Below are 18,240 nucleotides of genomic sequence, written 5' to 3'. Positions count from 1 at the left end.
ACTTCCCCGAGTTGGGTGGCACCCAGGCCAGGCCGGCAGCAGTGTGTGCATGGGTTCGGGTGTGTCCCAGCCTCCCCTCCATGGGCTGAGGGCTGCAAGCCTTTGGTGGAAAGCGCCACGAGGATGATCAGGGGGTTGGGGCACCTCCCGTATGAAGGCAGGTTGAGAAGGCTGGGGCTGTTCAGCCTGCAGAAGAGAAGGCTGCGTGGAGACCTCATAGCAGCCTTCCAGTATCTGAAGGGGGCCTATATGGATGTTGGGGAGGGACTCTTCATTAGGGACTGTCTTGTTAGGACAAGGGGGGGACTCTTCATTAGGGACTGTAGTGTTAGGACAAGGGGTAACGGGTTAAAACTTAAACAGGGGAAGTTTAGATTGGATTTAAGGAGGAAGTTCTTTACTGTAAGGGTGGTGAGGCACTGGAATGCATTGCCAAAGGAAGTCCCTCACCTACAGCTCTTCTTCCCCCACAGGCATTGCCACTCTTCCAGACCCAGGAGCGGCCCCACGGCGACGACTGAACCGCTTCAGGAGAGTGCTGAGGTCTCTGCGCAAGGCTTTCCGTTTCTCCTGCCTCACCCCACGTGTGGAGGAGTAGCGCTCTGCTGCCAGCGCCAGGCCCAAGGGAGCTGCGCTGAGGATGTCATGCTGCAGCCTACACTTGTTGTGGGTGCTTTCTTGGGCCAATAAATAATAACTCTTTCTCCCTACCACCCCAGTGCTCGTCTCTGCCTGTATGTTGGTTGGAACATATTTGTGTAATTCATGGACCTCTCTATTTAATTAGCGTAAAACGACTGACTTCAATCTAAGTGGCTACCTGTCTGGTGCAATTAGTTCTTGTTTGATAATTAATTGCCAACTGATGATTAAGGACTCGTTTACTGAGGTTCAGCAGCAATCAAGACATGTATGTAGTTCTCGGGGGATTTACTATGCAGTAACTGGTTTGTTGAATTAAATTCTTATTGGAGACCTTTAAACTGCGACCTGAGAAAACTTCTCTGCAGCCAGTGGGTCCTCTAAGTGCTTGCCCGTGTATCTGCTGCCATGGGCAGTGTTGCTCCTAAGAGGAGGAGACAGAGTGGATCCTCCTGGCTCACTGTGGGGAGTAACTTGCTTCCATCTGCAAGCTGAAGGTGAGGAAAAGCAGAATCTCAGGTCTTGGCAGAGTTGGTGGAGCAGCTCTGCCGACATAGGCTCCCAAATACCGTCTGTCTGGTCTGACAGTTGTGCTTCATCTTTGTCTCTCCGCTGATGCTCATCACATGTCTCACTGCAGAAAGACTGACACGAACGGAGCCTTTTTCTACTGAGACTTGTTTGCCAAGTGGCTTCGGCTTCTGCATGCAGGGTTTTGGGTTTGCCTTTCTTGACAATGTACTGGATGGTTTTGTTGAATTAAGTCTCTGTGGGTTTGTTTGCACATTTAGCCCTTGTGTTTACGGTCTCTCTGGTCACCAAACCCCAACTTTCTGCTGACCACTTGATGAATGAGAACAAGATGAGTAGTTGTGAAGAGGGTGCCTTTAGCATCAGGGGGTTGGGGAACATCCTGTATGAAGACAGGCTGAGAAGGTTGGGGCTGTTCAGCCTGGAGAAGAGAAGGCTGCATGGAGACCTCATAGCAGCCTTCCAGTATCTGAAGGGGGCCTATAGGGATGTTGGGGAGGGACTCTTCATTAGGGACTGTAGTGACAGGACAAGGGGTAATGGGTTAAAACTTAAACAGGGGAAGTTTAGATTGGATATAAGGAAGAAGTTGTTTACTGTGCTGGTGGTGAGGCACTGGAATGGGTTGCCCAGGGAAGTTGTGAATGCTCCATCCCTTGTGGTGTTCAAGGCCAGGTTGGACAGAGCCTTGTGCAGCATGGCTTAGTGTGAGGTGTCCCTGCCCATGGCAGGGGGGTTGGAACTGGATGATCTTAAGGTCCTTTCCAATCCTAACTGTTCCACGATTCTATGATTCTATGGTTCTATTTCCTCAAGAACTGATGCTAAAAATATCAATAGTTTCATTCCTCTTTTTGAGGGTGTGGGGAGAGGGAAGGGAGAAGGGGCTATAGCAACTGGTACCAACAGATTTTTGGGAAGCCAAAGGATGGAACTTGCAGTGCTGTATTACACTTGCACCGCATATTACAATATTACACGTCTGATATTAGGTGTCTGAGTTGTGGTCCAAAAGCTCCTGAAAAGCAAAGGGAGAGATTCTCACTCACATTGCTGTGTGGATCATGAGTGGGGCAATGTATTGGCTGTAAGAATACAGTAACAATTCCTGTTTTCCCATTTCACTCTTAGAGGTTAGCTGGATGTGATAATCCTTTTATGAATCTTTTGTTTGTCTAAACCCAGTTTACTTAGTGGAAGGAAAACTGGCTTTTCTTCAAAATATTCACAAAGGGGACAAGTGACATCGAGGTATGCTGCACAGGGAATACAGTCCGTTATTCAGGATACTTTTCTTTGAAGATGCAGGTTCTATTCTTTGCTCTTGACATAGATTTTCTCTGTCTCTTGGACAACATATTTAGCTCCTAAAGGGCATTTTTAGGCATCTGAAAATACTAACAGGGGATTTGAAAACAGCTGTTGTTTCGTGAAATACATTAAGCTGTTTGGGAATCTCTGAAAAATCCCGAGGTGCCTGTTTGTATCTCTTAAAGTCAACATGTTGACCTTAGTGGATCTTTTTATACTAATTTGAGTTAGAAGCCTAGGCTGTCTGTACAGTCAGTAGGAAAATATAGGAGGTGGGATCCTCTTTCCCAGCTGACTAATTCAGAAGCCTCAGGTAGATGCCTGAAATACAGCAATATCAATCACTGCTCCTTAATGGACTTCTAAAGTAGTCAGGAAATGTCTCAGTCAATCAAATCACTCCACAGCTTGCTGCTGCTCAAAAGGATCATCGCTTTTCCCTCTAATGGTTCCTCCTCACCCCTTCCTGGCTGTGTAGTTCTGCATCAGTTTCTGTCAGCTCCAGTGTTTATCTGAGCCATTTGTTCCTTTCTCTATCCTCCTGTATCCTTACCTGGCAGAAAATGAACCCAGTGCAAGAAAGTGAACAATTCATAGAATCATGGAATACTAGGTTGGAAGGGACCTCAAGGATCATCTGGACCAATATTTCTGGGCGAAGCAGATATCCCAGCACCCTGACCAGTCAAATCTTAAACATGCCCAGTGTTGGGGAATCCACCACTTCCCTGGGGAGGTTATTTCAATGGCTGATTTTTCTCATTGCAAAACCTCTTCTTGTCAAGTTGGAATCTCACCAGGAATATGTTGTGCTCATTACCCCTCATCTTTTCCATGTGACTTCTTTGCTAACTAATGAGCTAAGGTAGTTCTCTGAGAATCAGACCGGTGGTGATGGTGCTGCAGTGAGGGAAGCAGGAGCAGATGCGTTGGAGTAAGACAAGAGGGCGCACATAGGTGAGTATGTGAGCATGCCTTTAGAAGCAGCAGTGAACTCCTGGATTGGCTTGTCCAGCTTCTCTGACTCAACATCTCTTATTTAAGTACCTGAGGTCTTCATTTGTAAAATAGAAATAATGGTGTCTTACTTCTTCTCTGTACCTCCCTTTCCCGTCCTCTTCAGCTTCCTTCCATATTCCATAGAGACTGTCAGGATCTGGGACAGCAGCTACAGGAGCTGATTCAGCTATACGCATGCAGATTGCTTGGCTGGTACTTGTGGCTAATGAAGACATGACCTCCAGAACTGGTAACCATTGAGCTGCCACTGCAGCTTTTCTCCTTCGTTTTATATCTTCTTCTTAAGTGCTAATTGCTACAAAGCTCATAGGGATGTAGAACTCTTTCTGAATTACACCTTTTAGTTAACCTGAATAGAAATTCTCCATATCCAAATGTTAAAATCTTGGTGGGGAGTTGATGGACAGACAGGAAAATAAAACTTTATTGGCCTCAGTTCCTCCAGAAACCCAGCTAAAAAGCTCCTTTTAATAAATGAGTACTGTATCTGATCCATTTTAGCATTCCCTTCCTTGGAGACTTTATATGGTGAATGGAATAAACTCTGTGTTCTATAGAAACCCAAGTTACAAATGCCTTTCCCTTCCTACTTCCTAGCAGTATAAAGAAAGGAAATTCTTCATTAAAAAGCTAATTTCTGTGTGTTCCTGAACCTTCTTTTTAAAGCCATCTATTAAGTATCACACAGGTGAACCCTTGATAGTGCTAGTCAGAAACTCACCGAAGGAAGTGCCTAGGAAATTACTCAAAAATACAAAATGCTGTCATACTACATTGACTGAGGAAAACCTCAGCTCTTTTGCACAAGAAGGAAAACTTGAGTTGCTTCCAAGTGGAAAGTTCTGCTCATTTCAGAAAAGGAGACAGGGAAAGGAACTGTTTTTCACTTTGGAAGGAGAAGAATAGATGTATTTAATTCCTGCTGCAGGGCTCAGGAACATTTGCAGTGGGCAAGACAACAGAATGACATAACAAGTATGGTTGAACTGAGGTGTGGGGACACTGCAAATAGTGCTGGGTATGACTAGAAGTCACTGCTGTATATGAGCATGAACCCAGACTGAGACAAGCAGATTCAGGTTTTGTGCCTCTATCACCCAATGAGAAGGGTTGTGTATGCTGACTGTTCTGCTGCTGCTTCCATGCTTGTGCATGGAAGTGCACATGTTTTACACATGTGCACTCCCAACTTGGTTGGTGTGATGAGGAAGCATTGCCTGACAGTTACTGTGATGGAGCCAAAGCACTGGCTGGGCTGTGTTTTCCAACAGTGGGAATGTGGGTTATGTCTGTTCTTACTGTCCATTTCTGCTGATGGACACACTGTGATGAATTCTTCACTGCCTCTCTTAGAGATAAAGGTTTTCGTAATTGTTTGGGGTTTCTTTAATGGAAAAATTGTGTAGGCTTCTTGCGTGTATGAAGACAACTAATGTATGGTAGAGCACAGTGGAGCAGTGTGATTCAGCCTCTCCTGTCATTTAGTTTACGTGCTGGCTCCTCACTGAGCATGACAGATCATGCTTTTCTTTGGTTCACGGTTGCCCATTCTGAAATCAATAGGAGTCTGTGCTTATGTTTCAATTTCATTATTCTGATGTGGTCATCTAACCTGCTATTCTTGACAAACTAGGCTGTGTTTTGCTTAATTCTTGCTAGCATCTAATAAACCGGTGACACAGGGCTTTTCTTTTGAGTATGGCTTGGGACTGCTTGGTGTTATTAGACCCGAGGCCAGGCTACCTTGGGGAGGGGTGGTCATTAGATACTGATCTTGTTCCTCGGCGCTCTCTAGTTGGCTGCTTGAGGTGCCAGGAGGCAGCAGAGTGCCCTTTGCAGTATGTTAATGCCAACATCGTTTTGCAGGCAGCGTTGCTATAATGTTTATTATACTATTTACATACAGATATGCAGGTGCAGAGCTCGGAGGGTGAATCTCACGTTGTGCCGCAGACCCGTGTCAGGCCACGACCGAGCTGACTCGATGTCGAGCAGCGCTTTCGGTGCCTGCGTTGGAAGACTCGGCCACCCGGCGCTCGCGGGAGCAGAGGGACCAGCGCTGCTTGCTCCCAGCGCTGCTATTGCAGCCGCTGTGTCTCTCCCGCAGCGCACCGCCGTGCGGGGGGAACGCGGCCCCGCTCCCTGCCCAGCGCGGTCCCGCCTCCCCTCCGCTCCCCACAGGAACCGCAGGGAGGCCCCGGCGCCGCCCCGCACCGCGGCGGGCGGGCAGGAGGAGGGAGCGCGCCGGCGGCGGGACCCGCCCGGCCCGGCCCGGCCCGGCCCAGCCCAGCCCAGCCCAGCGCCGCCGCCGCCCCCCGCACCGGCCGCCGCAGCCCGGAGGCTCCGCGCCCGGCTGAGCCATGTCTGCCAGAGGTGGGTCTCTGCCGCGGCGCTGCGAGCGGCTGCGCTGACCTTGCGCCTTTCCATGGTGCATTGCCCGCACGCTGCGCCGGAGCGGAGGTTGCGCGGGCGATTTCGGAGCGGGGAGCGGGGGGGAGGCGAAGAGATTTTGCTGGTCCTGTTGTGCGGGTCGGAGCGGGCCACCCGACCGCAGAGCATCCTGAGGGGTCGGGCACCCGAGCGCGAGGCTTGCGGACCCCGCTTCGCCTTCACCCAGCGCCCGCGGGCGGTGGCTTGCTGCCTTTCGAGCGGTGATGGAGCGTGTGTGTCTGCAGAGGAGGGAATATGGTGGTGAGGGTGGGCTTAGGGTCAGGGCTCGGTGTTTGGTGGTGCTGAGGAGCTGGTTCTGATGTGTCTGCCGAGCGCGGGGAGGCATCGGGCTCGTCCTGGAGCTTGTAACGCGAGTGCTGCTGTCAGGGTGTGGTGATTAATCCAGTGCTCAGATTATACCTCTGGTGGACGTTTGGTTCTGGCTTGAAATGAACACTTTGAAGTTTTACTGCGAATTTGCGTTTGTTTTAATAATGGCCTCAGCTCGAATAGCCTTTGTCCTTTGCATGCGTTTGTGCAGAGATTCGGGCTGTGTTTGGTGATTCTGGGCTGGAGGTGAACAGCTTAGCCTCATCCACTGCAGCCCCTGCCTTGTCTCAAACATCTGCTTCCAGTGTGAGAAACTGAGGCAGGCGTGGTCCAAAGACTGGTGCTTTAGTGTTTCTATTATAATTACTATCAGTTAGAGTGCTGGAGACATAAAGTTAAGCATTTTCTGAACGTTGTCAGAGCAGAAATACTGGTGAGCATCTCCTGAGGAAAGATTATCTGCACAGTAATGACAGGTAAAACCACTCCCCGCTTCCCTCTGAACTGAAAAAAAAACTTTGTCAAAATTATGTATTAAAAATTAACAACCCCCTGCATGTAGGGATACATTTTATTTGCTCATCCCTTTATTTCTCTGCATCTTGATACGTTAAATACTGCTCAGAATGGGCAAGCTTTTTCATTAGCTTGGGTTCCCGTTGATGTCCAAATGAGCTTCATGCACATGGGAGGCATCATGTAGCTTCTGAAAGGTTGTCAGTGTTTTGTGGTTATGACCATATTCCTAAGGCATCACGCCCATTTTAGATATAAATAATAAATAGTGTTAGAGCAGCATAACTCTCTGTGACAGAGTAGAATTCTTGCTTTAGGAAGAAATGGACTATATCAGTCTCCAAAGAATCCATTTCTGGAAGAACACTAAGTGTATGAGCATCGGCACTATGCTAAGGCTGCATTAGTGGGGAAAACCCAGCAAAGCTTCATAACATAGATCAGATTTATTGTCTTAAAAGGGGTATCTGGATTTGGGAAATTGACGGAAGAACTATTCAATTTCAGCTCTGCAGATGACTCCCCCAAAAGTGAACCATACAGAATGGAAAGCCAGGGAATATTTCCACTGGCCATATTTCCTTTTCCTCCCCCCCCACCATCCCTCTTTCCTATTCATCTGCACAGCACATGATGTTTGATGCCTGCTTGATTCTGCTGGAGAGCTGCCTGGAGAAGAAGGGTGAATTCTTTCTCAGCCTCTCCTGTGCCATCTAGTTTATTCACAGTAATTAATTGGAGAGACAGTCCATAGGACTTTGGGGAGTAGTGAATAAGATTCATAAAAGAGATTAAGATATTAATCTCTTTCCATATCTGCTTTTCAATTTTAACAAATGGACTTAGTTGGAAAATAAGTTTGTCTGTGCCAGTAAATAGAGTTATTTGGTACTGATCAAAGGCTGTTTGTGTGTAAAGCAGTATAGACCACTGTTGCTATTGGCCATTTTAAATACCACTGCTCTTAAAATCATACATACGAACTTACTTTGGCACACTGATGTGGTATGATGGGTCTTAATGAGGTTACTCATGAGAATGTAGCTCAAATAAGAAGTGAGTCTTTAAGGGATTAGGGCTTTGTTTAAATGTTATATAGGGCCCCTTTGCTTCATGAAGGCACACTGCACATTACCTCATGCATATGCAGTCTCATTAGAAGCATAGTATCATTGGGGTTTGCAAGCTCAGCAAATATTGATTGTTAATATTTTATGTTGTGTTAGCTGTCCAAAAGGTGATCATTGTTATTCTGAATGCATCAGGCATGTGGAGCTGTCTGCTTGCTGATTATATATCAAGCATTGCAAGAATAGCAAAGGAGTTAAACATTCACCTGTGCCATTTTTATTACTAAACTGCAGGAGATATTCCAGGGATAGCAAAAAACATCACGGTGTTATCCGTGTTCAATCTGTGCAGCTCTCTATTCATCTCTTTTGCTCCAGGAGGCAGCATGCTCTAGTGAACTGACTGCAGTGCATGACAGAAGAAACTCCTGAAATCCAGCGGTTCCTCTGTACTTTTGGAACTGTTCCTTTTTACTCTTCTCTCTAGTTCCTGAAACAACATATAGTCATTGACATTATAAGTGATTGTAAGTAATACAGAAAGTGTAACTAATAAAACAAATCCATGCAAGATTGCCTGAAATGGTACTCTGGATGAAGAGTTGTATGCTTCCCTACTTGCACAATGGAAATAATGGTAGCTAACTTTTCCACCTGTGCTTTCAGATGAATTTTCTGAAACATTATTTTCTTGCACCCTTCACAGACTAGGCTGTTGCAGTCCCTCACACCTGGCCCTCATGTCTTGCTGTCACAAAAAGAAAGCATAAGGTCTCTTAACATCCTTCTGCTGCTGTCCTCATAGTAGAGCTCCAGCAGATGTTCTGACCAAATGCCAGGTGAAGCAGCACAGACGAGTATTCCCAGCAGCTTGAGCAAATAACTGTCTTGGAAATCGGGTGAACTGGGAGCTGAGGTGAGCTTTGAAAATCCCTTTTCACTTCCCTTTCAAGTTGGAGTCCTTCCCAGGGCACTCTCACGACCTGCTCTGCAGCCTGTTGGGATCAGGGGAGAGCTGCCATTGACGTCAGTTGGGCTTTTCAGTTTTGCAGTTTGTGAAGGGCTTCAGCTTCTACTTTAAGCTGTTGTTTAGTACTTGCTGTTAGGACTCATACATGACTGAATTTGGGTGTTGGAGGAAGCCTTGTAGGTTGTAGTTTACCTAAGGGCTTGTTTGCAAAGAGCTGTAAATTCTCTGGATGAAAGGCATTTTTCTAAAGCCAAGTATAACTGTGACCTACTTGTGCATGTTATCTCAAACTGCTTAAAAACTATCAAAACTGCTTGTTATCAGGAAGGTCTAAGTTAATGGAAAAATGGCTATTTTTAACTGTTATAATCTGCAGTTACGTTAGAGCAAACAGGCACAAATGGGAGTATTTGATATGGTCAAATACAAAGATCTTTGCCAAATATTTTTGTCTAAATGTTGAAAGAATTAGCATGAGCTGTATTTAGGTCAGTAGACAACTCCTTCAGGAAAACAAAGGCATATAAAATAGGTTTATCAACACTAGTGTCTTTTCAGCCTTTTTTTTGTGCCATAGCTGAATTTTGACAAGGCCAGTGTTAAAGAAATACTATCACTGTCTAATATTAACAGGTTGCACTGTGCTACTCTGATGCTGCTAATGTGGGTACTGCGGAGAAGGTAATTGCATTTTTAGCTTACTCCGTAGTTGAAGTAGTAGGCTTGTTTAGTTTAAGGATTTATTATATACTACAATCCTTGTCTTTTCCTATTTGATTTTCTAACCAACGTAGATCAAACACTTCTCATTTTAGATAGACAAATCCTTGTAACAGTGGTGTGAGTGAGGTTTTTGTCCTCAGTTCACAGGGGAGACAAGAACTGAAATATTTTTTTTCTTTTCCCTGAATCTCAAAGCCAGGTCAGAACAGGGGAATTTCCACTGCCTTGGCCTCTTCTCAGGCTCCTCATTTGTTCTTACACACATTGATAATAGATTTCCAACAGAAGGTGATAAACTTCAGCTAATTATGCTTTTCTCTAGTGACAGCTCTTTCTCCATCCCCACTGTGCACACTGTTTGCTTGATCCGTCTCCCAGTTGTGAACTAACTTTTTTTTTTGTGAAGAAGTCGCAGATTTCTCACTGAGAAATTTAAATACTGAACCTTGAGTTCCTACGTATTCCACCAATAACCTTTTTCATTTCCAAACCTTATCCTCCTCAGAGAGCTGTAGACATGGCTGCTCTTGCTGGCAGCAATGGTTCTGATTGAAGTCTCTGCTGACTGGTTTAAAAACTTGCTGCTGGGAGATTCTGGTCAGTGTTTTATTCTGGGCTGTGATTTTCACAGTAATAAAGCTCCTATCCAGAGGAAGCAGCCACTTAAGAGAGTACGATATTGTCTGCCATATGCTTTCTGAAAACTGTTGCTGTGTTTTTCTACTTGTATTTCTACATGTGTTTTTCTACAGAGGTATTTCTTTCAGATACATGATAATGTCCCTAATTTGTGGTGTGACCAGTAGGTGGCTATCACTGAATGCTCTCAGGGCAAGCAACATGGAGAATGGGGCAGGGAGAGCTGGCTGGATATTTCCTTAATATTAGAAACAGAGAATTTGAGCATGTTCAGAGTAGTTAATTATTACAGCTTCACTGCTTCCAGTCCTAGTGATTTCCACCCTTTTCCTTGGGATAACGCTCCGTAGCCCAAAGGAGCATGTTCTTGGCAGGGCTCAGTGCTCTGCAGTGTTACCTGGGGCAGAGCTGTGTGTGTGGTCATGCCGACACAGCTGTTTGCCACTTGGAATACCTGTGCTGTGCAGGATTTGGAACTGGCTCTGAAGGTTTTTCTCTCCACAGCTTTTGTCCTGAATTTCTTCTGTACTAATTTCATACTGTTACTTAATCCTAGCTGCATTTTCCATTTATTTCTTCCAAATACATACAATGACTTAACTTTTTTTTTTTTTTCTCTAGTTACTAGTTTTAGGGCTTGAACCTCAACTTAGTGGCTCAGAATCAGCACCTGGATTGTCACTGCAAGCTGTACTTACCTGTACATGAGAATCAGTAGCTTCAGCTGAATCGTTAGGCCTGGTAGAGCTTCTCTTTTGATGGGGAGAAGGAATATCTTACTGACTTAAGCAGTAGTATCTTTTAAGCTGCTCCTGTTTAAGTTTTACCTCTTCTCCCATCTTTTGTTTTTCCCTCAACAAAGCTCAGTCTGTGTTGTTTAAATGTTGTGATTAATGAAAATTAGTCCTGAATGCATGGAAAGAATTGCATAGACTAATGGCAACAACAACAGGAAATTGGAACAATGAGGTAGAATCTATTTTAGATGCATGGCTTTGAAAGGAATTGCACAGAAGGAAAATAAGCATCAGCTTATGGATTGAAAAGCCAGCACAATTGCTTTGAGTGAAGAACACCAGAGCCTCATGTGTTTTGCAGTCTCTGAAAACAGTCTTTTGGGGATTTCTGTCTTTTTTTTTTTTTCTCCCCTCTTTTAATAGGTTTGAGTTGAATATTTTGAATTATTTTTAATCTAACCTGTTAGTAACTGAAGACAAAAACCACACATGATAGTTCATGTGACTGGTGTAGTATTGCTTAGTTTTGCAGCATAAAGGCAGTGCAAAGCAGACTTGGATCTCTAAGTTCTGAGATCAGCAAGTAGCCCATAGCTTTTTTATTACATACTCTTTAGGCTACAATGTCTTTATATTTAAATGCTGTTCTTAGAATCATAGAATCAGCTAGGTTGGAAAACACCTTTAAGATCATCCAGTCCAACTGTTACCCCAGCACTGCCAAGACAACCATTAAACCATGTCACTGAGGGCCTCATCTACATGGTTTGTGAACACTTCCAAGGACCGTGATTCCAACACTGTTCCAATGCCTCATCACCCTTTTGGTGAAGAAATTGTTCTTAATATCCAATCTAAACCCTATCGCTTGTTACCTGGGAGAAGAAACTGACCCCCAGCTCACTACAACCTCCTTTCTTTTTCTTCATTAAAACCCAAAGAAAATTCCCAGATATTATACAGTCGTAGCAGAGAAAAATCACTGAGACACACATTTTCTTAAATGTTCAGCCCTTGCTGTGGCATGTTTTCAGAAAGAACTTCAGTTTTAGAAGCTCAAACCCAAATAAGACTCCCAGTCCTGCAAACGTTACTGCGCATTGCACTCAGTGTTTTTACCCGTCCCATATGTTATATAGGGAAATCCTTAATTTGTAAACAAGGTTTGACCAGACATGCTTCAGCAGGGTACACCTTCGATAGAGTTGTCTTATATTGTCCTTTTCCCATTTGTAAGCCAGAATCAGCACTTTCATGCCTCTGCTCCATGTAAACCATGAAAAATGGCCATGTCCACCATGCAGTGCCTCCTGTTTACATGCACACATTTATATTAGACTTAAACTCAATGTGGAGCTAACTATGTAGAGCTTTAGTGAGAGCTGAATATGAGCTACCTGTCTGAGTACCTGCCCTATTTCTTCGGTGGATTTTATAGCCTGGATTGACTTCTGTGCTGTTTTGAACAGTTTCTTGTGGCCAGCTTGGAGTTACTTCCCTGTGACTAGAAAAGATTGCATGCACTTTTATGTTTGAGGAAAACTATAAATCTGTCCATCTGAGCTCTACATTGTGAAATGGAAGGAGGATCTGTTGTCATCATTGTACAAAAGACTGATGTGTAAAGAAGTGTGATGAGCCAGAGTGTCTGTGGCACCAGTATGTGCTTTGCCTCCAAAGAGGAGGTGCTGGGGTTTTCCTGCTGTGCTGGTAGGATCACAGTGAGAGGTTCCCAGGAGAGATGCCTGCTCCATGCAGCTGGGACTGAGGGGTGCTCTGAACAGAAGCATGACATAGGAAACACCCAGAAGACAATGTTCTCAAAGGTGAGGCAAAACGTACTATTTTTCCCCTGTGGAATATATGCAGTTTCAGTTTAGAGGGTAGTGCAAAGAAACCAGTCCAAGCCAGCCAGCGTACTGGGAGGTTCTGGCTCCCTGAAGCGTTTAGACTTTGTTTAGCTCTTTTTGGAGCAGGCTGTAAAGTGCAGTATGTGTTGCTGTTCCCTGATGAAGCCAGTGACGTCTTTTTCTATTTCATGTTCATAGACATTTTTCGTGGTAACTTACTGGCCTGGTGCTTAGCAGTGAGCCTGTTGGAGACAGGTCAGAGAAGTGAGTGGTCTTACCACAGTGGACTTTGCAAGGATGGCATGATAAGAGCTGGTTTACTGCTTCCTTACTAATAGAAATATTTTACTCTGTTTCTAAATGACAAAACAGAGAGAGACACATTTAAATCCAAAGTGTGAAGCTGAAACAGTTTCTGTAAGTTTAGTGTTTATCATTCCCTTTTCACTCCCTGGAACCTCAATCATTTCTAGTATGCTCTTATTTTAACTACTGTTTCCTCTAAAGTAACTCTTATCTCAGTAAGGACTGAAGGATTTCACTTAAGGGAAGGATTCTGCTTTAATTACTGTTATTTAAAGCTGATGTTGTTTCTATCTCATCAGGCTTGTATGAGGTATCTTTGATCAACAGAGAAGTCAGCAAAACTGGTGGTCAGATTACAGTTTCCTTTAAACTAGTGATGAAAGCCATTGGTTTATTTTTGTCATTAGAAAGTCTGAGAGAGAACCAGGTTAGATAAGAGATGAAACCTAGTCAATAATAAAGGAACATAGCTAAGAGAGTGTAATAGCAGCTCTGAACAACATGTTCCAGCTCTAACTCTGTGAACCTACATATAGAAAATGCAAACCTGTTTATGCCAAAGTACTGGCTTTCTCTGGTGTCCTAGGTTGCTGCTTCTCTAATCAACATTTGTGGAAGAGCTGACTACAGTAAGGACTGTGTAAGATGAATGGATTTCATAGAACAGGTTATAAAAGAGCATATAGGTTCTGGACTTGCTTTCTCACTGCAGATAATACTAAATACTTTGTTCAGTGGAACAGGAATATAGTTGAGCCTATGGTCAATAGACAATGTGGAACTCAGTGATTTTCTCAGAATGAAACCAAAAGGAGAAAAGCCTTTCTTTCTTGAATAAAAGCATATCTGAGTGAAGCACAATCAAAGCACCTTTACAATTAGGTTTAGTTGCAAAAGGAATTGTGTAGAATATTGTCCATGAAGTGATATTCTTTGCCTATTAATGAAAGTCAACATAATGTAAATACAGTAATATTCTCTGTCAAGGCCTTTCTTCATTAGTGTTGGAAAGGTGTGTACATGCATGACCAGGCTGTGCTGAGGTGCGTGTGAATGACTCTGCTCCACAAAAGGCCATCTGCAGATGTCTAGAGTGGTTTATAATAAGCAGAGCTGTGACACCTATTAACTTGCACTAGAATTGTGCCCAGTTTTACTTTTTTAATCTTAGTTTCACCTGTTCTTATGAATATCCTCTGCATATGAATGTACATACGTGAGACAGGATTACAATAGTTGTATAATTCTCTCTTTTATTGTCCTAAAGAGCCAATAAACCAATTAAATGATCATCAGACAATCCATTAAAAACCTGAGGAGTATGTAAATAAGAACAAAACTTACTTCAAGAAGGCAATATTGTATAATCATGTGGTTATCCCAAACTGTTTATTCTACTTTATGAGCTGGAGATAATCCCCAAAATTATCCAGTCCAGACTTTGATCTAAGGAAGAATAATAAAACTTTGATCACTGTTGAATTGGCAGCTGCTATAAAAAGCCTATGTCGTACTTCTCTCTTAGTAACGCTAGCTAAATCCAAAGTAACTGGTAAAAGTATTTGATGATTGGAGCTTAGGGATGCTTTCTGACTTGACCTGAAGTAATCTCTGTCCAAAAATGTCTATAAATATTTTTTTTCCTATTTTCTGTTGCCAGATGTTTTCATACTTGAGATGAATGGTAAAAACGTGTTGTGTACTTAGATGTGCAGTGCACAGTTGGAGTCTGGTGTAGCAGAGAAAGAGGCTCTGGTTAACTGATAGTGTTCATATATAATATGATTGATTTGCAACACCATTCTGGTGACGTTATCTTGCTTCCTGTATGTCTGAAAACATCATTTAAAATTTAAATATTTAAATGGCTAATGTCTATGACTATTATAGTTGCCACAAGGATACCATATTTCCTTCCAGGATTGCAACATGATGTATGTTTATATAGGAAACATCACTTGTGATGTTTTTCCTTTAGACCTGCAGCTGGACAGTGGCAATTTTTTTCATCATAAATTGGGATTTTTGAAACTTCCAGAACTGTATTGGTCAACAGAGCTCACACTTGTGTAATTTCTTTGGTACTTCAGAATTTTTTCCCATAATACATTTGGTAAGGAAATAGTGAAAACTTGGACTCAAATGCAGTTTGGTTTTAGAATCTTTAATGTATTTTTTAATCTAGATACAACATGAACTAGGTCCCTAGGTAATGCAGGAGATTGTTGCCTCATCCCTGGCAGTGTTCAAGGCCAGGTTTGACGGGGCTTGGGGCAACCTGCTCTCGTGGAAGGTGTCCCTGCCTGTGGCAGGGGACTGGAACTGGATGAGCTTTAAGGTCGCTTTCAATCCAAAGCAGTCTGGGATTCTGGGATTCTGTGATTTTTCGACTCTGTGTGGCAGGGGTGTTGAGAGGTTCATGTAATGTTTGGTATAGTGTGGAGAGCCATGAAAGGGTTACATCTGGTTCTTCCTTCCACCAGCCCAGCATGGCACTGGGCATTCAGCTTGTTTGGTACAGTTTGTGGTGGTGCAAAAGTTCAGCAGGGCACGAGTCAACCTTCCCCTTTTTCATCCCTGGCAGTTTCAAGGCCAAGTTGGACAGGGCCTTGGGTGGCATGGTCTAGTGTGAGGCATCCCTGCCCCTGGCAGGGGGGTTGAAACTGTATGATCTTAAGGTCCTTTCCAACCCAAACCATTCTGTTGTTCTGTGCTTCTTTTGCTTTGAGTTTTCCTGCTGCCTGGCTCCCTGCTTGTTGCAGATAACTGTAGGTCTAAAGTTTTCTTTAATAAAAGATCTTATGTTAGTAAAAGGTCTTATGTTCTGGGTAGTAAATCTTATTGAGTTAAACATTCAGATTTGGGCGATTTTGTGGCTTTTTGCAATAGCAATTTCCCCTTTTTCTTTTGTCCTCTTGTGACACCATTTGTGTATACTAGGAGTTCTCATTTTACCTTTCTGCAAGGCACACAGACCAGTAGTAGAAGAAGCACTTTATTCCCTGTCCATTGTTGCCACTCTGTATTTATCAAAAGCAAAAACATTCTGTGCCTGAAGGGGGATTGAGAACCCTACCATCTTGCTATTTATGATGCTCAGGAGGTATTTTTAGTAGAGGTTGTTGTGCTGCTCCCCCAGGGAATGGCTGAGAGAGGGTAGCTCAGGAGAAGCCAGCTGAAACTAATGGGTGGAATTGTAGGGGAGGGGTAACCCCAGCAAAGTTCCCTTTGGTGATTGTGTGCAAGTGTATAGATGTGTATGTGTACACATAAACATACTTGGAGGCTGCTATATATATTTATATATATATATAAAGAAACTTTAATCACCTGTGCTTACTGCAGCCATGTGAGTAAAGGGAGGAGATGAATTCATTCTCTGTTCCACACAATCCCTCTTCCTGAAATATTATTGGGATGGTTTTTCTATGATGCTCAGTTTCCATAGCTGAACCCTTCCTCCAGATGTGCCGGTCCATCAAGATCCCAGTATGTTGCTAAGACAGATTCTGACTCAGTTTTCTAAGGAAGCAGGATCAAGATTGAGCTTTGTTCTGCCCTTGTTCAGTTTGCTTCCTGCATCTTCCTCTGGAGACTGAGAAGTCATGAGGGCAGTGGGTGAAGGAGATGGTGAGTAAGAGCTGCAGAGTGGAAAAGGAATGGAAAGAAAGGCCACTGAGAACAGTGAGCAAAAGAGACACATTTAAAGCAGACTGAGGCAAGAGAATGTGTGTGGAAATCCTTCTTCAAACTGGTACAGAGGTAGGACTGACACAGACCAGAACTAGCCCTGAACCTAAAAACAGTTAAAAAGAGATGGGTGTAGAGAATATTTTGAGAGTTACAGGAAGGAGCTGTGAGGTTCTGATGTCGAAAAGCTCTTTGATTTCTTTGATTTTCTGGACACCCCAAGAAGCCCAGCAGCCAGTCAAGGGGAGCGTGTGATGCAGTGACTGTCCCCACAGTTGCTGCAAATCCTGCTGTGATTTTTCTGAAGGGAGCAAAGGGAATTACTGGTTTGCAATCGCCTGAGGAAAAACTCTGAGCTGCCTAAAACCTCTGAACGCTTCACAGACTCATCTAGGAGCTGGTGCTCTGCCAGATCCTATTTTTAAGCAATTAGGTTTCTCTCCCAGCTTTATGAAGTTATGCTTCTCTAGCAGTATCACACAAGCATAGGGCCTGGAAAGGCTGGGGGAGCACGTGTGCAAGCATATGACTTTGGAAGGGAAAAACATCAAGCTAAGTTTGGTGCCATGTTTGCATAGCAAAGAGCTAATCTTAAGTGATACTGAACAGCTCCAGCCCTGATGTGTTTCCATCCTGCTGAATTACACAGTCTGTGTTGCTGCTTAAAAGTAGAATTTGCTGTTTTCCTTAAATACTTAGTTCTTTTCTACAAATGCTTTCTTTGCACTGCAAGTTGATGTTTTAAACAGAAATACAAAGAGATTTCCTAGGGCACTTAGGAAGCCACATCAGCTGGGGCATGTAGACACTAGAAAGCACAACACCAACAGAATGTTATGTTAACTCACTGGGAATGGATTAATTATGAGATCAGCTTCGATGTCCTTTTGATTTCTGACATGTCTAAAGAGCCCCATAGATGAAACCAACCTGATCAAAAGTGGTTTTGTGATGGTAACAAGTAGGTTTTTTGTTTGCAAAATACACTTCATGTAAATGAAACTGAGAACACAGAAAGAGTAACTGGAAGATAAAATGAAGTCCACGGGAATCACTGCTGCTGCCTAAACACTAATGATGCTGTTAACAGTTCCAAACTTAATTAATTTTAGTCAGAATATATCTTCTTTCATGCTGGAGGCAGGAAAACTCAGATTGCTTAGGGTGTTCTCATTTTCTGATTTCCAGCAATAAATGTTATATTAAAACTGTGGCCAATGACCAGATAAGAGTTAGAGAGGCTGAGATTTTTCCAGGTTCTAGAATAAAAAAATGATGTTTTGACACCAATATGGGAGACCGTTGCTCCATTTAAAATGCACTAAATGAGCATTTAGTGTGCCTGCTTGGAATTTCTTTTATGCTTTGAGTTCTCAGTGAAGCATTTGTTGATGTTTCTTCCCCAGACTTCAGTCCAGGATGAGTATTCCCAGAAACAATCCTCATCCCGACCTGAAACAGTTCTTGACTACTAT

General features: G+C 43.5%; 1 protein-coding gene across 1 annotated transcript in view; it reads left to right on the top strand.

Annotated features, from left to right (window-relative positions):
• The first annotated feature begins 5,793 nt into the window (after positions 1-5,793).
• The window catches only part of ABLIM1 (actin binding LIM protein 1), a 192,496-nt gene continuing 180,049 nt past the window's right edge, over positions 5,794-18,240 (top strand). The window contains exon 1 of the mRNA XM_062607934.1: positions 5,794-5,877. Coding sequence (XP_062463918.1) covers positions 5,865-5,877 — 13 coding nt within the window. The 5' untranslated portion in view covers positions 5,794-5,864. The remainder of the gene's footprint in view (positions 5,878-18,240) is intronic.

The sequence above is a fragment of the Pezoporus occidentalis genome, unplaced genomic scaffold (assembly GCF_034315485.1).
Source record: "Pezoporus occidentalis ecotype Australia unplaced genomic scaffold, CSIRO_AGI_Poc_V1 ctg127, whole genome shotgun sequence".
Lineage (NCBI taxonomy): Eukaryota > Metazoa > Chordata > Aves > Psittaciformes > Psittacidae > Pezoporus > Pezoporus occidentalis.
The sequence above is the reverse complement of the archived record's forward strand: the minus strand, read 5'-3'. Positions and strand labels throughout refer to the sequence as shown.